This window comes from Micromys minutus (assembly GCF_963924665.1).
Source record: "Micromys minutus genome assembly, chromosome: 15".
Classification (NCBI taxonomy): domain Eukaryota; kingdom Metazoa; phylum Chordata; class Mammalia; order Rodentia; family Muridae; genus Micromys; species Micromys minutus.
This window is the reverse complement of record NC_137984.1, coordinates 1,684,343-1,710,700: the sequence shown is the minus strand read 5'-3', so window position 1 is coordinate 1,710,700 and position 26,358 is coordinate 1,684,343. Positions and strand designations below refer to the sequence as shown.

At 38.3% G+C, this 26,358-nt stretch overlaps 1 protein-coding gene across 1 annotated transcript in view; it reads right to left on the bottom strand.

Annotated features, from left to right (window-relative positions):
• LAMA2 (laminin subunit alpha 2) overlaps window positions 1-26,358 on the bottom strand; it is a 551,725-nt gene that overhangs the window by 8,025 nt on the left and 517,342 nt on the right. Inside the window, exons 53-59 of the mRNA XM_080929510.1 lie at window positions 25,559-25,735; window positions 15,886-16,034; window positions 10,660-10,836; window positions 10,262-10,430; window positions 3,560-3,672; window positions 3,070-3,259; window positions 1,002-1,157 (exon numbers count right to left, since the gene is read on the bottom strand). Coding sequence (XP_080785636.1) covers window positions 1,002-1,157; window positions 3,070-3,259; window positions 3,560-3,672; window positions 10,262-10,430; window positions 10,660-10,836; window positions 15,886-16,034; window positions 25,559-25,735 — 1,131 coding nt within the window. The remainder of the gene's footprint in view (window positions 1-1,001; window positions 1,158-3,069; window positions 3,260-3,559; window positions 3,673-10,261; window positions 10,431-10,659; window positions 10,837-15,885; window positions 16,035-25,558; window positions 25,736-26,358) is intronic.

Below are 26,358 nucleotides of genomic sequence, written 5' to 3'. Positions count from 1 at the left end.
TTATGACTAATTTGTTAACCTTACTATCAATGCATTCAGTTGTGATCTATGTTTCAATTTCTACTAAAGAAAGACAATTAAGTTTGGGTCAGTTCTACTGTATTTGGAACAAAAATCTAATGAAAGCAATGGTCCCTCCCCTAAGAAAATACATGAACAAAATGTGAAAGTTTGTATAAAACATTTTAGGGGTGATGGAATTTAGAACCAACATAATCCTGATCCACTATAGCTCATTGGCTTTGGAAATTCAGGTTGATCATTTTTGTACCACCACTCCAGACTCTTAATTTTGATAGGTAGGCAGTATCCCATAGTTATGAAAAGGGTGGTTTATATTATTCATACAAACACACACAGGGAGTGAGAGAGATCTCCAATGACACTTGCTAATTAAGTAGAGCAGTGTAGCTGCTTATATTAGGAATGTTAATTATGTATCCCCCCAAAAACTGCTTACATGAGAGTTTGCACATAGTTTCTTGGAACCTGCCCCTAGTTGTTTCTTATTGGTAAATAAAAGATGCCCACAGCCAATAGGTAGGGAGAACAGACAGAGGTGGGTTTTGAGAATTTCTGGGGCTTGGGACAGGGAGTGAGGAAGAAGAAGAAGATCCACCATGCTGGGAAAGGTAGAGGAAAGGAGAGACATCCACGCCTGAGAAGAGTGGAGGGCAGAGAGACATAGCCACCATGCGAAGAAACTGGGAGAGAACAGCCCAGAGGGCTGCCCTACTGGATCCAGGGCAGCCAAGAGAGAACACAGAATTTAGTAAGAAATAACTAGGGATTATTAGAAATTCATAGCAGGTAGATTAACCACTTAGAGGTTAGGAAATGACCCAACTGTTGCATTGTTTAAGGCCTATCACAATATAAAGGCTGTGTGTGTCTTTTATAAACATAAACACACACACACACACACATATATATACATACACATACACAAATGTATAAGTCACTAACTCTACCAAATAATCAACAAAGAATTAGACACTCACTGGACCAATTCTGCGTGTGGTATAGTTGATTGGCAATCCACCAATGTACAGAATCCCCACAACATCCAGAATATCGGCTTTCTTGGGACTGATAGTTCGGTTGGAGGCATCATCTACATAAAGAATTCCCTCCTGCTTCACTCTCACAATCTTAATCTACAAATTGAGGAGGCATCATCAATGTTAACCTTAAACAAAGCCACAAGACAAAGCATTTTCCTGATAGTTCCAAGGGGAAAATAATATCACTTAGATGGTAAATATGTTTTATAGAGTTGATCAAATTCTGACTTTGTATGCAATTTTTTTTTCTGAATAAGTTTTAGATAAAACTTCAAACATAGCTTAGTGGATATATGCTTCAGAGGTAGATGTGCCATTAAGAATTTTACAGAGTGATAGCTCTACCTTAGAGCTAAGGGAGCTGCAAAATCCATGTCTTGATTATTATAATCATGATTATTGCAATATTGTCTCATTTCATAGCTTAGGTTAGCTCTGAACTCAAGATCCTATTGCCCCAGCCTCTCCAGCACTGGTATGAGATAAGTATACATCATTGAGCTAGGTTTACAGCTCTTCCTTTAGTACTGTATTAATTTAGAGGGGTAAAGACGGGACTCCTGATATATCCTCATGGGTGTGAAGATCAGGGGAGGAGAGGAGAGCCCTGTTATTCCTGTTACAGCTGACTGGTCTGAAGTCAGGGAGAAAGATAGAAACCTAAGACTGCGAACTCATGACAGGAGTGTAGGAGAAAGGGAAGAAATGCGAGGTCTGGGGAGTCTGCATTTAGTTGATGGATGATGTGGATCTTTAAATGCTGAAGCCTAAGAGTGCTGGGAAAACAAGTTACAAGAGGATTGGAACAGTAGAGCACCACATTTTAAACACATCTATTTAGATTTAGAAAGTAGGTTTTTTTTTTTTTTTAACTTTTATAAGTGAAATCTGTCCTGACTATTAAGGCCAATTATCCTACATGAATTGCCTTTCCTAAACTAAACTTGGTGGTCCATCAATATGTCTATATTTTCCCTCTTAAGTGTTCTATTAGCTATAGAATAGAAGAAAATGACAAAATCTCTCTGACCAGGAGCCTCATTTGCTACATTTTTTCCCCAAGCCAAAAAGATTTCATGTCTTATTTCCAGGGTAACAAACTGATTGGCTGGAGGTTTATATTATAATTCTATTTTCTTCTATGCTTTGGCTCTCTCTCCAACATGACAAGCCAAAGCAGGTTAATATATCAAATCTAACATCTAATAATAGTGCACTCTGAAAATTAAACATTTTATTGGTCTACCTAGGGAAACTTTACTTAATAGGCTATCGCAGGTGCAGAGACAAATTTCGAGAGTTTATTTTAATCAGACCACATATCATCTACCTGCAGTCATGCCAAAGAGGAGTAAGTTGGCAAATGAGCCTTCTGTGCCCACAAAAGCACCAGTTTCTGGGTTTAAGGCCAACATTTAAAGTTGTTGCCAATGGCTTTTGGTGGAAATGGTGCCTTGGGGCCACTATACTTGGTCTTGCAGAGATTTTCAGTCTCCTGATTTTCAAATTAGTGTGTGCTCTGGTGAGGGGTAAGTCTAAGGGCACATCTTAATGTTTCCAGCATACACTTTGGCCTTGTTTTCTTAGTAGAGAGGAATGCACAGTTTTGGAACAAACATGTTTCTCTAAGCTGAATATGGCTAAGCCTCATGGTGAAAGCACTCCGTTGTCCTCTCATTCCCAATCAAACAGATGGAACCATTTGCAATAGCCAGAGCCTGGTTTGTTGACAGTTACTTGAAATCCACAGTTTTGTTACCAATGGCGGGACTCTGTAGTATCACAGTGAGCCTGTAGGTGATGAATCAGAAAGCTACTCACATCAAAACATGTTCTCACACCGTGGCCTTTGTACATACCACTGTCCTTTTGTATGGTCTGTCATAGTTCTGTAACTCTAGAGTTAGGGTCTACATGGGTACAACAGTTCTGTCAGGGAACAGTGCAGAGTTGCCTCTGGGACCCTTCTTAGAAGACCACCTGCATCCCATCCTGGGAATGTTACCTTGTGCCACTGGCCATCATTGATTTGGGTGGGGATCATGGTGCTTGTGTCCCCACTCCCCAAATCGTAACTGAAGTAGGGGAAGCCATTCCTCAGCTGAACTGTGGCAAAGTCAGCATGATTGATCCTTGCCATGTAAAAGAGCAAGCCTGATTCAGCTTCAGTTCGTACTTCCAGCTCAATGGCGAGGCTGCCAAATAAAAACGTGGAAAGGAAAATCAAGACCAAGAGCATCCTCGGGCTAAGACAAAGTGGTTTCCCACAAGGATGTACATGAAGGATAGAAAGTCTGAAGCACAGGGACTGTCCAGGGTTTTGAATCTCCTACACTTGAGTTCAAGGCAGACAGACTTGTTTTTTAATTCATTGAGTAAAGTAAAAAATAGAACTCTAACACTAGGCATTTTACACATAATTGATTAGACTTGATTAAGTGAATATTCAGTGCTTCAGTGATCAGTCTTGTGCCATGTTGCAGGGTAATACTTACCGGTTTTTAACTTTGGTGTCATCAAAAGCAATAGCAATGTGGCTGTTTCTGGAAAGCCCAAACTGCTTGCTCCCTGTCAGAAGGCCTGGTTCTGATTCTGCCACACAAGGGCCCTGAGAAATACCAACGACAGGAAACGAGATCATGGCTACACAGGCAAATCTTATGTATTCCCTTTCTGACATTGAACAATTCAGAATTCCCTAACAATAAAACCCACCTCTTATTAATGTCTGTAATCTGTAGGACAATAGGTGCTTAGTGAATTTGAACTAGTTCTCCTTAGCAATGTTTTGGAATTGATAAAGGAATGTGTTAAAAATGTATGGATAAATTTATACTTTCCTTACTCTCTAAGGAAAACATTGTTTATATTTTTGGGGAAATTGCAATTTTTTTTCCAATTTTACTTCACTGATGAGGAGTTTTTTTCTTAGAAGATGGATCAGGGAGAATTATGGGCTAGCTATGAATTATAAGAGTAGAAAAATGTGTTCCTCCTTACCTCCCCATTTCCATTTCCCACCATAGCATTTTTTTCCTTGGAAATTATCAGTCCACTAGAAGGTTGCTGTAAATTCAGAATTTAAAGATGGTGTATCTTGAAACCTGCAAGTCAGCCCATTCAGGGCCTTAGCTAGTTGCTAGGCAACCAGCACATGTGGGTTATTTATTTATTTATTTTTCATGCAACCCACCATACACCATTTTCTTTGCTGCTGTTCAAAGATCAGCTTCCTAGGGTGCTTGAACAGGACAGCTAGGTACACTCACTCTAATGCTATGCTGTCACCACTTGGAAATTCGCAATAATGTTTGATGAAAGGGCCCTGCATTTTCTCTTTGCACACAGCCTCACCAATCACACAACCAGTCCTGGTGACTTGGACTATAATGCAAGGCTCAGGAAATAAAGGTTCCTCAAATGACAAAGCCATAAGCCTTCTTCTTGAGATCTCTGTTTTCTCAGACCAGCATGATACACAGGTGGCTGATGAAGTTGTTCAGAACCTGGGGTGTGTGAGAATTTATAACAATAACACAAACCCTTGCACAAATGCATCTGCTTTTCAGATCTGAGTTTAATAGCTGTGAGAGGGAGGCAGCCCCAGCCAGTGCTGACTAGGCAGGTCCTCCCAAACAGCCTAGGGCAAGCTTTTGATGAGGGGTGTTCTTCTCCAACAGTACCTCAGACGTGACTCATCGGCACTCAGGACATCTTTATGGGAGGAAAAGCCTCATTCTCTTTTCTCTTGAGCTTGGTCAAAGGCGACCTACATTATGCCACAGCAGGGAAAGGGGCTTAAAAGTGTTTCAGGAAAGATATAAAATTGGTCTTTATGGAGGTAGTTCCATTTTGCCTCCTGGGAGTTGGCCAGTTACAAAAAGAAGACTGCCTGAAATTCATACATCTATGTAAAAGCCCAGTGGGCTGGGCAGCATAACCTATTCACAGCACACAGCAATGCCTCTGCTATTACATGGTCAACAAAGAAAGCCCAAATGAAAGCCTTCAGTGGCTTAATATCCTGGCCCTCAAAGGCTATTAATAGAACAAGAATCATTCTCAGCAAATACTGTAGTACGCAGCCTTCCTTAGAATTCTCTGGGAGAATGCTATGCGTTTTGAGTTCCTGGGACAGAATTTCCCCCAAAACATCTCTAAGCCTATACCTCTGAAAACAGACATTGAAAACACCAATGGATGTCAAGGAGTTAGGGAACAACAATGTACAAGCTGAAGAATTCTACCAGTGGGTAATGCTGTACTTAGGGCTGCCACAGGCAGTTAGCCATTCAGCAAATGATATGCTAACAGAAGTTGTATTCGAATATGGCTTTTAGAATGATCTGACGGCAGCTTTGAATAACAGGTATTTTATTGGTGCTGTATTGTAGACAGCTTCAGTCTTTGAATGTCACGTGATAGCTGAATGCCATGACTTCACTTGTTGGTGTATTGAACAGGTCCACAGCTGAGCAGCAGTACCCCTTGGACATATTATCTGATTTTCTAGACAGTCATTTCAGAAACATTTTCAGTTGGAAGAGGGAGGATTTAGTCTAGGTTCTTTGTGTTATCTATTGACATAGGAGTCAATCACATAGGCAAAGGGAGCGTGTTGTAAGGGATAAGCGTCACTTTTGGGCCCAAGGGCATTCTTTTCCTGTGTTTTGGAAACAATAATCTCTGAAAATGCTAACACAACAGCAGCAATAATAGTAATTAAAAAAAAAAATCAGCCTCAGTAGACGCTCATCAATCTGAACATGTTACACTTCTGCCATCTGGTGGTGATACTTCATAATACATGTAACGTGGGGGATAGGTGATAAAGCACAGAATGATTTCTTTGGGCTTATGCAGGTGACAATTCTTAGGCACACAGTGATGTGGGGAGCCTACTGGAGTAGTACATTTGTCACTGAAATATCTTGAAAGGAAGCTGTCCTCCATGGAGCCACAGTCACAAGAGGAGGGGTCAGTTGCTCCAGCAAATCTTTCCGTATCATTAAACGTTCAGGTCGGAGTAAAGCAGTGCTGGCTCTTGGAAATAAGTTACTGAATTCAAGGCAATGCATGATTTCTTGGTAAGTGGACTTTGAGTTTAGATATCTGTAGAGCAGAGATTTCAACTGCATCTATCAAAACAAGCAGCAAGTGATGAGTCATGCTAAAAATTGTGTAATTTTCTTCCTTCATGAGTCAATGATCCCGCTAATAAGTGTGGGCTAAAGTCCCATCTTGATGCTTGCCTTTGGTGATCTTTGTGGGGGAATACTAAATAGGTACTTTTTCAGCACTACCTTCGATGTTCAGATGTATATACAATGCCTGCTGTGTTTGCTGAGACACTGAGTCATGTTAACGTCTTGTATGTGAGCTCTTTGGTGGGAACTGGTCATTTCCAGGTATATGCCATAAGATGGGCTCCACTTGGGGTATGAAGAATGCATTTTTCCTTTAAATACATGTCATTGCTCATTTCATTCATTTTACAGCTTTGGCTATATGTATCCTATAGCCTTTAACACACTGGTACTCATGTTGCTGCAGGAACCACTCCCTCTTCCTCTGCTGTTTCCCTTCTCAGCCTGCTTCTCTTCCATTTCTACCAGAAAGTGCCACATTCAGCTTTCCAGCAAGATTCACATAAAAGGAATTCAGCTAACCTGTATGCCAATCCCCATGGTCTATGCTTGTCAAAAAGGCTAGGAATCAATGCTGCAGCTACTTGTCCTGTGTGAACATATTGGTAAGTCCAGACACTTATCAGCTCCATCCCCACCATTCTAGATGAGTAAAATCCACAAACATAATATGCAGGAATGTCTTTCTCCCCAGCTAGTAATGGGATAAATAGTCAGGGAGAAGGTACAAGGGACTTTGAGATTCCAGTGCTCTGAGATAAGATAGCGTGTAGGTAGCAGTTTGCACCACCAAGATTAATCTGTGATGATTTCAAAACTTACAACTTGAGATGTTGAGAAACAGGATCTAAGAAACACTTCATGCTTGATTTTGAAATTGCTTACAAAGAGAACACACTTCAGTATCTGGAGCTTCCAGCACAAGTGTTTACCCTAAAGTATGAAAGGCTCCATCACTCAGTTCTCATAGAAGGAGATAGCATGACAAGGTGTTACCACAGGCTAGACACTGTTCTAGCTGTTTTATGGGAGTATGTAATTCTTCACCTAATGCCCATCAAACTTACTGTCAATGGATTACTTCATGTGCATGTGCGGGATATCACCTGCAAAGCTCACTCACTTATGGCACGTGGTATCTTCTCTATCTGTTCCTTCCTAGTTATCCATGAAGATTTCAATTTTACATTTATTGCACACTCAATAAATATAATCATAAAATAGAAAAACAAGGTAGCCTTTTGTCTTAACTTTTAGTCACTTCTAAAAAGAAGGCTCCCTTTTTTTTTCCCAAAGAGAAAACATAAATCAAATTAAAATGGATTATATGAATCAGGAGATGAACCTCTAAAATTTGCTTGGTGTGGTAGTGGCACATGCCTTTAACTCAAACACTTGAGAGGCAGAGGCAGGTGGATCTCCTGTGAGTTTCAGACCAGCCTAGTCTAGACAGCAAGACTCTGTCTTAAACAATTTCATGAAGTTGGAAAGTTCTAAATTATAATTCTGACACTACAGTCCTCAATGAATTCAATATGAGGGAGGGGAAATCTCAGATGTGGCTCAGGTCTCTCTTATTTGTGTGTATAATCCAAGACCATTTTGTAATTTCTCTCATGGAGCCACGACTTAAAATTTCTGTGCTGGAAAGATGGCTTAGAAGTTATGACCACTGTCCTTGCAGAAGACCCTGTTTCCAATTCCCAGCATCTATACAATGACCCAACTGTCCTCATCTTCAGTTCTAAAGGACCTAGGACCTTCCTTTCAACCTTATGTGTTACGTGGTACATATACATACATACAGGCAGGCAAATATTCATATGCATTATGCCATAACTAGAAAAGAGCTGGGATCTCTAAGCTCTTTTCTGCTCATTATGTGGTTCTTCCTGATCAACAAGCTAAGTTTCTCCTCAAGCCCTTGGCATCAATGTTGTCTACTAAGAATGATGTTGTTTGTTTGTTTGTTTTTTGAAAACATTAAATCTCTTTGCTAAGAGGAAATGAAAACCAGAATTAGAATAAGAGGTTCTAAGAAAACTCATTTGTAAAAGTCTCCATTTTTTTTAAACTGTGTTCTTCAGAAACTAAAGTGATGTGGTCGAGGGTCCCCTTAAAGTGAAAGTTTTAGAATGTACAGGAATATCCTAGACTTGAGTGAGGTGTATCATAGGAGAGAAGCACGGAGGATGCTAGCTAGGTTCTGGCGCTGTCAGATGAGATAACAGTTCGGAAGTGTTGTGTCATTTTGGATGGCTAACAATGAATTAAGCATAAAGTGGGTTATTCATTTCACAAGGAAATGGTCTGTAGGGGCTACATGGTCTTCTCTATCTCACCCCAAACAAACCAACACACAAAGTTAAAATCTACTGACAACAGGTTTGTTTGACCAAACATGATCACTAATTAGGAGCCAACTAGTTGATGCTTGTATTGGAAAGCATCCATGTGGCAGATCTCAGCAGTACCCCTGGGGAAATCACCCCACTTGACCACAGTCTCCCGGTTGTTAATTGGTGACCCTACACATTTCTATTTTTAAAGACCGGGATAAAAATGTTTCTAATAATAAATACAAATAAGTAAAGATAAATATCTTATAAAATAATAATTTTCAAAGCCTCACATATAACCCTACCCTTTGCTTTTTATATTATCATGAGAATATTGATTAAATATAGCCATTTTATAGTTTTATGATAAAAATTCTAGTGCTGGAAAACTCGTTTTTCCAGAGGCTTAAATGCTGACTCAGCAAATAATCAGTTTTTCTGAATAATTATTTGGTTGGCCATGTAATAAACATTGTGAGTGACAAATAACCAACTAAAGAATAATCTAAAGGATGCTGTATTCAACTGTTTTCAAAATCTTAAGACCACACGTGCTTCAACCATTATTAGCCATGGATCAGAACTGCAATTGATATATTTGCTCTGGAATGCAGTGACATGGATCACCTTTGATGTTATGGTGAAGCTGCAGTAACTTCTGGAAAAAGCAATTCTGACACAGGTGAGACCCTTATCTCACCTGTCTCCTGGCTTAATGGTTTCCTGCTGGAATTCTAATAAAATAATGAGCTGCGATGAAGGACTTTAATTCTCAGATGTACTTGGTTCCTCCTAGCTTCTAACAGTGAAAACTAGAAATCCACTAACAATGACTTACAGAGACTTAGACCCTGACCTCCTGACACGTGTTTGAGTGAACTTGTGAGTAAACTTCAGATCGCAAAATCTCACCCAACCTACTGAAAGAGGGATGCCATTTCGTGTTTCACAGAGATGTTAGGAGAACTATACATCACATTGGGTAGAACTTTAGCTAGATGTGGGCACATTGTGGGTAAGTCTTGAAAATACCAACAATTAGTATACCACTAGTTGACTTCAGGTATTTAGAAACTATCTTCTGAAATGCTGATGAAGTCTGTCAACTGGGTTGTTTATATTTGTACTTTACAAGTTAGGTACCTGGGGCCTTGCTTGGCTAACTAGCTTTGTTCCCCCCTCCCCCACATTCATTAAGCTAGTAGGTAGGAGACCTGGGATTAGGTGCTGGATAACTGTACCAGAGGTTTTCACCAAGGATATCCTACCTCTTGTACTGTGGTGTATGTTGTATGACTCCCTTTGTGTATATGTGTAATGGAAAAATCATGTTAGACACGAACATACATTTATGTGATATAGACAGTTGTGATTATGAATTACCATTTTTAAAACTTAAGCTCCCAGATTATATGAGGTGTGTGTATAAAATTCAAAGGGACCAAACACTGACACAATTATCTCTGGGAATCGGTGTTATAAATGACTTTGAATCTAAATTCTGAAAATCTCCGTCCTCTTCCGTTTTTCAGTGGGAAATTAGTTCTAGTTTATGAACATCAAAATTCAAGGGCTAGATATGAAAATAAAAGCAATCCAAAGAAGACATGAGGAGGCTGGGTTTTATACACAGGATCCCGGTCCAACAACTTCCCTTCTGAAAATGGCTCAAACAAGAAGGTTCCAAAGCAGTATCTATGTCAACACTTACATGTACCGTGGTGGGGGCTGAGAAAGGGAAGGCAGGGGTAGGCAATGGCTGAGGCTGGACAATAACGTCCACTGGAACTGCTTCATCTTCATCTTCCAGTGGCTTTGGATAGGTACAGCGGCCAATGTCAGCATTTTTGAAGGCTATAGGCTGTGCAAAGTCCATGGGGCTAAAGAGACACAATCAAAATGAAAGTTTATCTTATTTTTCATTGTCCTCTTTCTTCACAGTTATATCAGTCCCTAACCCTACCTCGAAATGGCCAGGGTAGAATTCCAGGTTTAAATGAAAGGTCTTCATTGTCTCTTTCTTATTGTTGTTTTAGATAATGCAGATGCCACTGGGATCTTCATATTAAATTTTAAAGCAACTGGGAAGCAGAAATGCGGGTCACTTACATGGAGTTAATTACAAGGTTCCACACACAGCCTTGAAAAGCCGGGATATTCCTGAGTGGGGAGGGCTGGAATTCAGGAGGAGCACCCCCGACAAAGAGCTTTTTCACTTTGATGGGCTGCTCCTCTGTCAGGTTTTGCATATGTCTTCTGTCTTCATCAATTTGAACAGTGAAGATTCTGATAAAACATTTAAAGACCAAGTACCATTAGAAATGTCTTTCCTGCCACCCATACTCTTTACTCCCAGGAATTTATTTTCCTATTATGCTGTCCTTATAACTATTGTTGATAACAGGTCTAGATATGTTACTCAACCTGGCTTTGAACCCATGGTTTCTCATCCCATCAACAGCTAGAATTTTATAGCCATGTCTGTCCTATTAGACCTCCCATAGCTTCTAAGATGGACCTAGGCACCAAGGAACTAACAAGCACCATTGTTTGCTAGGGCTTTGTGTCATGCCTTGCTCATTAACTCGGACTGAAAGTCTACTGAAACTCAGAAATTGCACAGTCATGCCATGTGTCTCTGATGCAGGTAGCAACACAGGTTTGCAGCCCAACACACATTCTGCAAGAAGAGAGGCCTGCTGCAGGGATGTATAGCAAGCACAATGTCTAATCGGATAAGGATCTGTGAGTTTGGCACAGTATGGGTTGCATTTTGTTTGGCTCTTTGTGTCTTGGTTTGTGCAGCTATTATCTTCTTGCTAGGGGACAAAATATCCTCCTGAGAGCTTAGATTGCAGGAATTCAACAGCAAACACTTACAGTACATTTTATAAAGAATGTAGCTGCTGGCTTTTGAATAGAAGAGGCAGGCCAGAACACCAAGCTAATTGTTCCTTGCAGTGATTTTCCTCAGTGGCTGTTTCATTAATTTCCCTAATTTGCTTATGAGTGATTACTCACACACTACTAATTGAGAACTGCATACTACTTATCCACAACAATCCTTGGATCCAAAGGCAAAGAACCAAGGAATGGAGTTCTAATGATGAAAATGACCAAAGGCGTTTTCTTTTTTTCTTTGTACAGGCAGGTTTTGAGCTTGGTCCAAATAGTGACTAGAATTCTGCTCGCCATCACAGACAGACTGTAAATGGATTATGGAGAATTTAGTCTTAATCTTAAGATGAGATTTAAGTGAATGCCATATTAATTGATATTTGCTAACAATGGAGGGATCTGAAGGAGAGAGAGGGAAAAGGGAGATCAAGGTGATCGAGCTGGAATAAATTAAGACATATTAGGACTTACAACTGAACACTGGATCCATTTTGGTCTAATTCCAACATAAGAAAATAGAACAAAATAAACTTAGTCATGGCTTGAAATGGCACAGTTAAGAGGGGTGTAGAGGCACAGTAAAGCTTTGTTTCAAAACTAGGGAGGACTTTTGTTTGTTTTTAAGAAAAGACTGAAAGAATATTTTGGCAAAAACTGGAGGTACAACTTCATTGCCTGGAATGATGGTGGTTTGTAAGAGTGAGACAGCCACTCACCTCCAGATGTGAGAGACTTGCTGAGAAGCATCTTTCCCCAACTTTTTCTCATGCTAAAGCAGTGTTTTCCTAACATGCAGAACAGAGCTCCTGAGGATTTAGCTGCAGATTTAATCCACTATTAAGAAACATTAACATTTCATCGTCATTAGAGTGTTAAAGAATAAGGCCCTGTCTCTTGATAAGGTAGATTCACTAACAGTCCTGCTCAATCCAGGCAGCACAATAGGGCTTCCCACACTGTAATGCAGAAGGAATGTGAGCCTCTAGGAAGCCAGATTGGAATTCAGTATTAATGTGAAGTCTTCCTAGCAGCATGACCTTGGGCAAGTTATTTAATCATGCTTAGTTTCATTTTATTCATTTATAAAATGGAGATTAAACATGCTTACTTCAAACAGCGGAATACATTAATTAAGAGTTTGTCTCGAGGCTATGGCACATAATAGGAACACTGCTAGAAGACTCCAGTTGGGTTTTCCTCACATTTCACATTCAGGAAACATTAAATATAAACAACGGATGCAATTCCTTTTTAGATAAGGCTATTAACAATACATCCATTCTGGTGTGATAATTTGGTATAGTTATGTTATTTTTAGAGATTCACTGTATCTTTAATTATGTGTATGTATGTTTGTCTCTGCATACGTGTATCCGAGAGTGACTGTGAGGACTCTGGAATGGAAAAGAAGGCACTGGGATGCCCTGGAGTTGGCATTCCCTGTGGTTGTAAGCCATGGGATATGGGCACTGGGAACCAAACTTTGGTCCTTCCCAAGAGTAGTATGTGCTCTCCAGCCCCTCATTTATAACTTTTAACTGATAGGTTGCTTTAGGTAAAAATGCTGTAATAAATTCTCTTAGTATTGTGAAAACAAAGCTAACTATTTTATAATTTCAGTGGTTGATTCTATAATTTCTTAGGTATTTTATTCTTATACTTTGTTCCTTATTTGCAAAATGTGTCCAATAAATTCTCAAGTCTTAGGAAATTGTGTATGTGGAGGAAGGTTTTAAAAAGTATTTGTAACTTACATGGAAAGTAAAATGATTTTTTAATTGACATATACTGAATGCTAAAAGAGACAATGTCTGGATTGCTACATGTGAATCATGACCTCTGGAAGTCCCAACTTCTTAAAATTTCATGTGTTGTTCTTTAGCTATATTCTATAAATGTATACTGAATGCTTTTACAGAGACAGGACAGACTCAACCCAGCCCTTTATCCTAGCCACCCAACTGGCTCTTTCAGCTCTTAGGGTTTTAAAGTTTTTGTCCATTAGAACTAATGTCCCTAGGGTAGACTGTAGGGGAGATTTAAAAAAAAAAAGCAGTCAGGAAAGGTAGCGATTGCTGGGTATAAGAAAATTAGTTAACACAATGACTGAGCTTCTTTCCCCGGAAAAAAAGAGGTAGACAGAAAGTGAAGTGGTAGGGGCTAAAACAAAGCCAAAGGGAAGAGGTCAGCCTTGAGAAGTTTGTCTCATAATTTGGTAAAAATCCAAATAATTTAAGAATGCTTCTTACAGTTACCACATTATTCTGGACTTTAGGAAATAATGATTGAGCTTTAGCATATGGAAAGCATTGGGAGAAAGCAAGTATTTTCAAATTAGTAATAGGATATCATATTCAATACCTAGGAATATAAATCTTTCAAGTCCCCAATGTGTAAGAATAAATAGCAGACCAAGCACAGACGAAGCATTTGGGCTGGTTATAATTTGTTTTAAACCTGGCTCTTGTCTCTACTATGCAACTTGAGGCAGATTATGTAATGTTTTCTCATTTGCGATGAAAGGGCATTAATACACCACTCACACACAATGTAGAAGGGTTAAATGCCTAGGCCTAGAATGTGGCACAGTGAATTCCTTAAAACTGCTGTAGGAAGCAGTACACTTTTTCTGAGTGTAGTTTGCAGTTGATGTTTAGTGTTGTTAGTGGTGTTTGCTTCTAGAGTAGACAATGACTGTGTTTTGACCTTGAGGTGCCAAGGGGGACACAGGAACAAACAGGTTCCTCTTTGGGCATAGAAATTAGATAACCACACAGTCATATGTCTAACACATCATCTTGTAATTAACAATGAATTGCAAACCTGTTTGTTTATATGGCTAATTAACCGAGTGACCAGTTTTCAGAGATGTGTTGTATACAGAGTTTAATCAAATGAAGGTTGGATTGATGGCAGACATCTGTGAGGCTGACATAATAAAATTCCCTTCTTGAAAAAACACCTGTTAAAAGGACACCTTAACATAACAGGGTGATGCCTTTTAGAATTTCTAAATTCCTTCTCTTTAAAATAAACACACTCTTGGTGAATTTTGGTCACCTATGTTTCTAAAATCTACATTTCTTTGTTGAAATAATTTGAGATCTAAGGACTGATACAATGTCCTTCCCACAGAGAAGAAGTAACATTTGGCAAGTTGCCCAAAATCTAGATGAGAAGACAAGTAAAATTGGTATTCTAAAGTACTCAGCAAGCATTAAGTGAGAAAAGCTAGTTGCTCCCCTCTCCACCAGACACCCTGGCTGAGATACCTTGCTATTAAACCAGTAAAACTTCTGAGTTTTCTGAATATTGGTCACTCGTTGCTAAATCATAGTTTAAAAACCCGTCAGTCTAGACACAGCACAAATGCTTAGTATTAATTCAACCCACAAGCAAATGCTCCATATCATAACAACAAAGCAAACTAGCCAAGGCTTTATTAGTTATGTAGAAACAAAGTCCTCCTTACTGATCTAAACCAATACAAGAGGTTGCTTAGCAATCGAGACCTCTGATTCCTGCTAGCAGCTGCTTTGGACCATCGCTGTGCATCTATGCTCTTGCTGCTTTCTCTGGGGCGCTCTGTGCTGTGAATTTTCATCACATTAGATTTCCAATACTTTTCTCTGCCTCTGGTTTAATAAGTGGCTTCTGGTCTAGAGGTCTGAGGCCTCAAGTTCCTAGGCTTCTGAGTTTTTCTCCCATTGTCCTTCTGAACTAAGTACATCTCTGAACTGTTCCATAGTACTTTGATGAAGAACACTGATGATGTTCCCAATAGAGTAAGCACTAAGCAGCGTGCAGAAATGAGGGACCAGTTTATTTGCTTAAGGAAGATTCTCTCGCTCAGGGATCAGGACAAGTATCCCAGCACATCTGTAGAGAAGTGGCCACTATAAATGATTGCAGATGGTCACCTTTCTTTTCTGCTTTGACCCATTTCTCCCAGAAAGCCACTACAGGGCCCTGCACCCTTTAGAGAAAAGACAGGGATGAAGAACACCCCTAAGAGGCTCCATACATCTCAACACTACTGTCTTGTGGCAAGTTTCTAAGCGACTGCCATAACTGGCTTGGAACCTGAATGAACTAGCTGGCGGCAGCCAAAGGTTTCTGACTGGATCTGAGCCATCCTGGCTACCTTATTAGAGAAGTGACTGTTGGTGACATGCAGAAAGAGGGATTTTTCTTTATAGCTTGAGAAGATGCATTGGTGAATAAGATGCAAAGTGGTAAGAAGAAACCATGCAGAAGGGAAACATGAATATAACTCCCAGAGGTTCCCAAACAAAAAACACAAGGAAGAAGACACCAGTGAATGGTCACAACTGGCTGTGTGTGGTCTGTCCACACAGGTGGTTTGGGCAGAGAGCTGTGTTGGCAAAGGGGGTTCACATTAGCTATGGCAGCAGCAATTGCTCTGTTTCTAATTACCCTCTGGTTCTTTCCACATGGACAGAATGTTCTCTCCCATCATGAAAGAAGTTTGGCTCGGGTTTGATGACAATTTTCCTCATTGTTCGTGTCCCTGAGGAGAGATGCACTTCCAGGCGGCCCTTGTTGAGGAATATGGCATAATAAGCCTGCAGGAAAACAACAAAGGCATTGGAGATTAAACAGGAGTTGTCCATGACACTGCACATGGGGCAGCTGTAGTGATGGTATTATGTCATCTGCTCTAACATTCTTACTCATTGTGCACAGGTCCTCTCACTGAACTGATGGCTCGGCCACCATCCATCAAGTCCCCAGCAACAATCCTCTTCCTGACTCCCATAGTTCTGGGTCATAGGTTCTTATACCACATCTGGCTACTCATGTACATCATAGGGATTTGAACTCAGGTCTTCTGCAGGGGTCCTTACCCATTAATTTATACCCTAGCCTCTCAATATTTACTCAAACAGAGTGGATGAGGACAAAGGGAATGTCTTTTTAAAATCATTACCATTTTTCTTGTTCAGTGTAAGGGAGTAGTTGGATATGTTAATATCAGTTCTCTGACAAGTTTCTCATGTTCAACATAATAGTTCTGCTTAGCCTTGCCCTCTAACTTACAGGAAACAAAGGATGTCAACAAAGTCATTCTCGATTGTCCTCATGAGTGGGTAGCCAGTTTCAAGAAATTTCGTTTGACTCAATTGCATGGCATTTAAGTGCTCAGATGTTAATTTGTCTGCAAGCTGGTGAAATAGATCACTGCCACAGACATGTAACTTCTCTCCCACAGTTAGAAAGAAGGAAGACAATTTTCCTTCCACAAACATCCCTGCTTTCTTCTTGTCTCTGTTACCATAGCAACCAGTATGCCTTTGATATGGGATTATGAGCTCCAGGGAGCTTGGGTGCAGTTCTTGTGCCAGGAGCTGCTGTTAGGTGTTCTTCCTTTCCTATGCCCTGATGAAGACTGGGGCCCCTGATGTACAGTGACTATCCTGTCTTCCATGAGTTATGAAGATGTTTTTCCATCAGCATTACCTTCTCTTCAATAATTCACAAGAATACCAATGCAGTATGTGCCCAGTACACAATGTGCTCAGGGCTACCCCTCACCACCTCACAAGCTACCCACTCAAAAACTATTTTATCTGATTGTTTAATATCACAAATATATGTAAAGCAACACAATCACTAATAACATTCTAGATATGTTGACTTTTAGGTTTCACAAAAAATATCTTCATTTAGGCTTCACTGATTCACAGCATACTTGGACAATTTAAACTCTGTTTTCTTTCGAAGATAACTATTATGTGATTTTTAAACGCTAGACATTTATTATTATTAAATGTTTGGGGCATTAAATTTATCTTTGATGATCTTTGCAATTTAGTACTTATCTTTTTGTTAATTGTCTTAACAGAAACACATTCTATTTTAAGAACTTACCTGAAATTTGGTGACTTAAAACATTTATCCATTGCTGAGAGGAATTTAATTACTGGTAGTAACCAAGGGGAGAAATGTCCTATAGTAAAATTTTAAGAATGTTTGGTTTGGTTCTCAATTTCAATATAAGCCAAGTATCAGTTGCAAAAGTGAGAAGAGATTTTTAATCTTCAGGATTAGAAGATGAAGAATTTGAATAAATATAAGAAATCCCACCAATGATTATTACTCTTAAGAGAGAAGTTAAATATTACTTGTCTTCCTCTATGTGTCAAAAAAAAAATTAAGAATTAAAAATTTAAATTATATATATATATATATATGTATATATGTGTGTGTGTGTGTGTGTGCATATGCATGCACATTTGTGTATAGGTATGTCTGTGAGTTCAGGGGTCTGCCTGACATCATCAGATCTTCTGGAATAGGAGTAAGAAGTGGTTAGGAGCCATCACTGGGCTCCTCTGCAAGAACTCAAGCCATCTCTGCAGCCCCTTGAAAATGTTTCATCCTGACTAACCTGGTCCACATGATGCATTTATGTAATGCTGAAGACATGTTTGTGCGCCAGTCAAATCTGTGGTAATCTACCATGCAGTTTAAGAACCTAACGTTATATACCATGAGCTTCTTTATGACCCATCTCAGAGCTACCACTAATATAGAACTTATTATGCCAAGATTTTAAAAATGATTTTTGAGGATTCACATATGTATCTGTAAATAATATGCTCAACTGTTTCTTCTGACATACACCTATGCAAGAGGAGTTATTGTGTCTCTTTTGCTACATAGTTCTCATTCATCCCTATGGTCTTGTTACATTGTAATCCATCCCTTGCTACTACTGCTTTCTACACCATTAAGCCAAAACACCAGTTTACTGCTCTTTTCTCTAACTGTTGAACATTTGGGTACCTTTTTTCTTACCTGTTATAAATAAGACTTGTTCCTTGGGGGCATTTTTGTACCTCATTGCATACCTACACCCGTGTTTGGGTCTGTACACCATAGCTGGCTTGTAGAGTACACATGCAGTACCCTTTATAGAAGGTATCCAACCAAGTCACCAGAGCAACTGTACTGGTTTCCTCTGTCCACAGCAGTAGGCCTTTATCAAAGCCTTGCCAGTACTTGGCATTATTGTATTTCATAGTGTGTTTCACTCAGTGGATATAGAATCTAGTGTGGATTAAAAATGCCTTCTTTTGTTATCTCAATGTTGACAGTTTAAAAAATAGTTTTATATCTTTCGTTCTTTCTCTTCTGTGAAATGTCTGGTCAGATCCGATCATTACTGCACATGTTTTAGTTGCATCTTGATTTTTGTAAATTTTTTTTTCATATCATGGTTACTAAATGTTTTTAAGCAGATGCTTGTATTTTGTACTGTTTGATGAATAAGGAGTTTTAATATTATGTGGCCATACCTATACTTTTGTTTAGTAAATCTCTTCCAAAAGATCAGAAACACCAAAACTATCTACCCATATAATATATATCTATACATAGACTAGATGGATAATATATATATATATATATATATATATATATATATATATATATATATATACATATATATATATATATATATATATATATATATAAATAAATCATATGTATGTATGTATGTATAATATATAGATGGAGGGGAGAGACATTTTTTTTCTCAAACTCATGATGTAGACCAGGCTAGTTCTAAACTCAGACAGATTGCTTGCTTCTGCCTCCTGACTGCTAGAATCAAAGGGGTGTGCCACCATGCTGAGTTATTTTCTTCTAAACTTGCATTTACCTCCATATTTACATTTTAAATTTTCTGGTAACTGATTTTTTTCAGTTTGATACAAAGTCGAAATTGCTTCATTATAGAAGTGTCTGTATAGAATGGTCTGGGATACCACCTTGTGCACAGGGGCTGCTTCTAGATATTTTGCAAGCACTTGTCACTGGGCTCAGGGAAGAATATTTACATTGGGCTAATACAAAGCTCAAGGTAACCTCAGCATAGGAATGTGTGGCATTCCTTTTATCTTGGTCATCCTGATAAGACTCTAGAAACAGTGACCAGGGAGCTTTGTTTATTGCCTTGTTTGATTACTTTGTCTCTGATCTAAGAACTCACTCTATTCTCTGCAAGTACCTAGAATGGTATAAATGCTGATTTGGGAAAAAATAGACGCGCTTCAGCGTCAGCACTGGCTGGAGTCATATTATAGTGTTCTTTAATTGTATTTTTTCAGTTAAAATGAAATTTAAAATTAAATTTAAAGTCAATTAAAATTAAAGTGTCAATATTTCACTCGCCACTTCCTCCATTGAGACTCTGTTGGTTGACTGAGCTGGCTGGGTTACCACCTTTAGGCCATATCCTGTCTTCTCGATTCTGTATTAATTACTAGGACAGAATTTTCCAGGAATGAGCATATTATTACAGTTTAAGTCTCTAGCTTAGAAAGAGCTAACATCTGATATCCTACCATCATAGTCCTTTTTTTCAGGAGTTTTGGTGCATTTGATCTTGAATATAAATAATAATAAAAAGAACAACATGCTATAATTGGCAAGAAAGTACCAAAAAATGATATTCTTACTGAAATTAAATTTTGTACATCATATTAGGGAAAATTGACATATTTTTAATAAGTTTTTCTTTCTTAGAAAGATAAACATGAATTCATTGAGGATGACTTTAATGACTTTCAATAACATTTTACAGTTTTTTTAACTATGTTCAATTGCTGTGTTTATGTTTAATACATACAGTTCCTTTTGTTATCTAGCTACTTATTTTTGTTGTTGCTGCTGCAGTAGAGAAGGTGATAAAAATGAAGCAGCTGTCCTTTCTTGGGTCTCATTTTACAGCATGTCTCATGTCTATGGCACTCTTCCGTCAGGACCGATGGCCCTCAGCTTTTCACAGATAGAATGTTTTTTCCTCTTAGTTCACTCTGTGTATTTTTTTAAAATCCCGAATATTGTTAAATTAATGTTTTTCATTAATCTCTTGAGATGGTTGTATGATTTTTAATTTTAAAATATTAAATTATAATTTCATGAAGAATTGTATATATTTATTTGTTGTATGTGTATGTGCATGGGGCACTTTGGGCCATAACACAAGGTTGAAATGCAAGAGTGAGAAGAATACTTCAGCTCATTCTATTCTTTCACCATGTAGGCCCTAGGGAATCAAACCCAGACAATCCATCAGCCAGCAAGGACTTTACCCTACTGGACCACCTCATTCCATCATCACTGCATTCTTGAGATGCTTATGGTTATGCAGTGTTTGCTCCTCTTAATCTTTTATTGTAGGTATAATTGTGTTTTAGAGAAAGAAATAAGAACTATTAATATTTATTCAATATTAAAATTTTACAATGTAAAAGGTCTCCAGTCAAGTCCTAGGAGATAGCTCTGTTGATAATGTACTTACTTTGCAAGCTTGAGGAAAACTTCAGTTCAATTCCTAGAATCCATGTTTAAAGAAAAAACTCCAGGTGTACTGGGATAAGCCTATGATTCTAGCACTGAGGAAGTGGGTACAAGCAGATGCATGGGATGTCCTGGCCAGGCAGCCTAGTTGGTGAGTTCTAGACCAGTGTGAGACTTGGTTTCCAAACCGAAGATTGACAGCTGCTAAACTTTGACCTTCACACTTAGACACTAGCATGCCTATAACACACACTTGTGCATAAACATAACATATCCCTCCCTACAAACACATATACACATATTGACATCTAATTAAAAAAGTCATTATCTCATCTGTAAGGTGTTTTCATATTCAAAGTTATATTTGTAAAGCTGTTTGTCTATTCATGTGATCATACCTTACTTGGTAATAGCTATGATTCTTCTAAGAATGGTCTGTCTCGAGTCAACCAAGATTATAGTCAAAATAAGTTATTCAAGGCTAAGCTATAAACCAATTAAATGGTGCTTTTTGAGGTATACATTTCACAAACTTAACATCTCCCTACCCTTCAAAGGTGAGGGGAATCAACAATGGACAGATCATAGAAACAGAAACTAAAAAGAGATCAAATAAAAAACAGAAGTTATGAACCAAATGGATCTGAAAGATATGCATAAGACATTCACACTAAAACAAAAAAAATATACCTACTAAACACCTCATGGTACTTTCCAAAATTGACCGTATAATCAGTCACAAAACAGGCCCCTACAGATACAAAATGATTAAAGTAATCCCATGCATCCTATCAGAACACCATGGACTAAGACTGGTCTTCAATAACCACAAAAATGACAGAAAGTCCACATACAAATGGAAGCTAAACAACACTCAATGATAACTTGGTCAAGGAAGAAATAAAGAAAGACATTAAAGACTTTTTAGAGTGTAATAAAAATGAAGGTACAACACACCCAAACTTATGGGACACAATGAAAGCAGTGCTAAGAGGAAAACTTATAGCTCTGAGCACCTCCAAAAAGAAACTAGAAAGAGCATATACTGGCAGCTTGGCAGCAATCTAAAAACTCTAGAATAAAAAGAAGCAAATATACCCAAGAGGAGTAGATGGCAGTAAATAATCAAACTCAGGGCTGTAGTCAACGATGCAAAGACAAACAACTATACAAAGAATCAGCAAAAATAGAAGCTGTTACTTTGAGAAAAATCAACAAGATAGATAAACCCTTAGCTGGACTAACCAGAGGGAACCAGAGAGAGTATCCAATTTAAAAAAATCAGAAATGAAAAGGAAGACATAACAACAAAAACAAAGGAAAATGAAAATATTATCATATCTTACCACAAATGCCTATACTCAACAAAACTGGAAAATCTGAATGAAATGGGCAATTTTCTAGACAGACACCAGGTAAGAAAATTAAATAAATCAGATAACCATCTAAACAGTCCAATAATCCCTAAAGAAAAAGAAGCAGTCATTAAAAGTCTTCAACCCCTCCCCCCAAAAAAAAATCCCAGGACAAGATGGGTTTAGTGCAGAATTCTACCAGACTTTCATAGAAGACCTAATACCAATACTCTTCAAACTATTCAACAAAATAGAAACAGATATAACACTACCCAATTCTTTCTATGAAGCTACAATTATGCTTACACCAAAACCACACAAAGACCCAACAAAGAAAACTTCAGATCAAATTTCCTTATAAATATCAATGGAAAAATAATAAATAAAATTCTTGCAAACTGAATCAAAGAATACATGAAAATGATCATCCATCATGATCAAGTAGGCTTTATCCTAGGGATGCAGGTATGGTTCAATATACTGAAATCAATCAACGAATTCTACTATATAAATAAAATCAAAAAAATAAAAACTAATATGCTCATCTCACTAGATGCTGAGAAAGCATTTGACAAAATTCAAAACCTCTTTATATTAAAAATCTTAGAAAAATGATGAATTCAGGGGCATACCTAAACACAGTCAAAGCAATATAGAACAAGTCAGTAGTTAATATAAAACTGATGGTGAGAAACTAGACGCAACCCCACTAAGATCAGTGACTAGACAAGGCTGCTCACTCTCTCCCCACCTACTCAATATAGTAACTGAAGTCCTAGCCAGAGAAATTAGACCACAAAAGGAGTTCAAAGTTATACAAATTGGAAAGGAAGAAGTCAAAATATCACTATTGGTAGATGATATGATAGTATACTTAAGTGACCTCAAAAATTCTACCAGAAAACTTCTAAACCTGATAAACAACTTCACCAAAGTGACTGGATATAAAATTAACTCAAAGAAATCAGTAGCCTTCTTCTATTCAAATGATAAACAGGCTGAAAAAGAAATTAGGAAAATTACACCCTTCATAATAGACACAAATAATATAATGATACCTTGGTGTGACTCTAACCAAGCAAGTGAAGATTCTGTATGACAAAAACATCAAGTCTCTGAAGAAAGAAATTGAGATCTCAGAAGATGGAAAGATCTCCTGTGCTCATGGATTGGCAGAATTATTATAGTAAACATGGCAATCATGCCAAAAGCAATCTAGAGATCCATTGTAATCCCCGTCAAAATTCAAACTCAATTATTCATAGAGTTAAAGCAATTTGCAAATGCATTTGGAATAACAAAAAGCACAGCATAATAAAAACTATTCTCAACTATAAATGAATTGCTGGGGGAATCACCATCTATGATGTCAAACTGTATTACAAATCAATAGTGGTAAAAACCATATGCTATTGGTTCAGAGACAGGAAGATAGATGAATAGAATTGAAGACCTAGAATGAACACACCCACCCACACACACACACACACACACACACACACACACACACACACACGCACGCACACCTATGGTCACTTGATCTTTGACAAAGGAGCTAAAACCATATAGTATAATAAAGATAGCATTTTCAACAAATGATGATGGTCCAACTGGTAGTTAGCATATGGAAGAAAGAAACTGATTCATGCTTATCACCCTGTACAAAGCTCAAGTCTAAGTGGATCAAGGACCTTCACATAAAACCAGATACACTCAAACTAATAGAGGAGAAAGTGGGGAAGAGTCTCAAACCCATGGGCACTGAGGAAATTTTCCTGAACAGAACACCAATAGCTTATGCTCTAAGATCAAGAATTGGCAAATGGGACCTCATAAAATTGCAAAGCTTCTGTAAGGCAAAGAACACTGTCATTAGGACAAAGCAGCAATCAACAGAATGGAAAAAGATCTTTGCTAATCCTACATCTGATAGAGGGCTAATATCAAATATATACAAAGAACTCAAGAAGTTAGACTCCAGATAATTAAATAACCATCATAAAAGGGGGGGGGGGCAAATCTAAACAAAAAATTCTCAACTGAGGAATATCAAATGGCCTAGAAGCAGCTAAAGAAATGTTCAACATCCTCAGTCATCAGGGAAATACAAATCAAAACAACCTTGAGATTCCACCTCACACCAGTCAGAATGGCTAAGATAAAAACTCGGGTGACAGTAGATGCTGATGAGGATGTGGAGAAACAGGAACATTTCTCTTCTGTTAGTGGGGTTGTAAGCTGTCACAACCACTCTGGAAATCAGTCTGGAGGTTCCTCAGAAAACTGGACATAGTACTACCTGAAGACCCAGCTATTCCACTCCTGGGCATATATCCAAAAGTTGTTCCAACATATAGCAAGGACACATGCTCCACTATGCTCATAGCAGCCTTACTTATAATTACCAGAAGCTGGAAAGAACCAAGATGTCCTTCAACAGAGGAGTCAACACAGAAAAATGTGGTACATTTTCCACAGTGGAATATTCCTCAGCTGTTAAAAACACCAACTTCATAAAATTTTTAGGCAAATGGATAGAACATGAAAATATCCTAAGTTAGGTAAACCAATTACAACAACAAAACAAAACAAAATGAAACAACCAAATGGTATGTACTCATTGATAAGTGGATATTAGCCCAAAAAGATTGTATTACCCAAGATACATTTTAGAGACGTATGAAGCTTAAAAAGAAGGAAAATCAAAGTATGAATGCTTCAGTCCTTCTTAGAAGAGGGAACAAAAATATTCACAGAAAGAAATACAAAGACAAAGTGTGAAGCAGTGACTGAAGGAAAGACTACCCAGTGACTGCCCCACCTGGGGATCCAGCCCATCTACAGTTACCAAATCCAGACATTATTGCTGATGCCAAGAAGTGCATGCTGACAGCAGCCTGATATAGCTGTCTCCTGAGAGGCTCTGCCAGAACATGACAAATACAGAGGCGGATGCTCACAGCCAACCATTGAACGAAGAACGTGGCTCCCCAATGAAGGAATTAGAGAAAGGATTGAAGGAGCTGAAGGGGTTTGCAACCTTGTAAGAACAAGAATACCAACCAACTAGATCTCCTAGGGATAAACACCATCCAAAGAGTACACGGACAGACCCATAGCTCCAGCTGCACCTGTAGCAGAGGATGGCCTTGTTGGGCATCAATGGTAGGAGAAGCTCTTAATTATTCTAGGCTTTATTCCCCAGGGTAGAGTAATGTCACAGCAGGGAGATGGGAGAAGGTGGGTTTATGGGTGGGTTGGGGAGCACCCTCATAGAAGCAGTGGGAGGGGGATGGGATTGGGTATTTATTAAAAGAAATCAGGAAATAGGATAAAATTTAAAATGTAAATAAAAATATCCAATAAAAATTTTAATAAAAATAACAGAAAGCGAGGGGAAAAATGTCTTATGGCTGTGAAGGTACCTGTGTAGTTTGTCTTCGTTTTCTCCTGGGTGGTGTGAGTGTTCCTCCACTTCCCAAAATAATGATCCCAGATTCGTTTCTGGTACTGAAGGACAGATTGATATCTGTTCCGACATCAATGGACACTGCAGCAAGCTCCACAAAACCAGGCTTGGGGAAACTAACTGTATAAACATTCTGTTGAGGAAAAAGTAGAGCAATTGTTAGAAATGAGGAACTAATTTCTCCACACCACCTCCTTCCTCAGAAAATTCAACATGATTACAAAATTAGTGTAATTTTAGGAAGCATGACAATCTATAGTCACACTGGAAGCTTAAGAACAGCTGAAGCTGAAGAAATACTGTTTCAAACCATTTATCTTCAGAACAGATCAGTTTAAAATTGAAAAAGTATTCCCTCTGTTTTACATATAGAACTACTGACATGAAATGGGGAAGATTATTTGTAGGTGAAACTTTCTTTTGGTTTAAATCTACCTTGCTGTCTTTTTTAAAACTCTTGAGTATGTAGTAACAACTTAATTTCTTTTAAAGTTTTAAAGATGTGTGTGTGTGTGTGTGTGTGTGTGTGTGTGTGTGTGTGTGTGTTCTACATTCTTCATCATGATGAGCCAATGGGGAAAAGGTTCATTCATACAAAGAGTACAATATTCTTTCGAATAATTTTCGAGATACAACCTAGTTGTTAAAAACAAATAAACCAAATGTTTCATGTCTGCTTTTTTCATAATAAAAATATCACCATTTTGTTGTTGACCAAACAATTTATATACCCATGCTTCAGAAACTTACAGTACA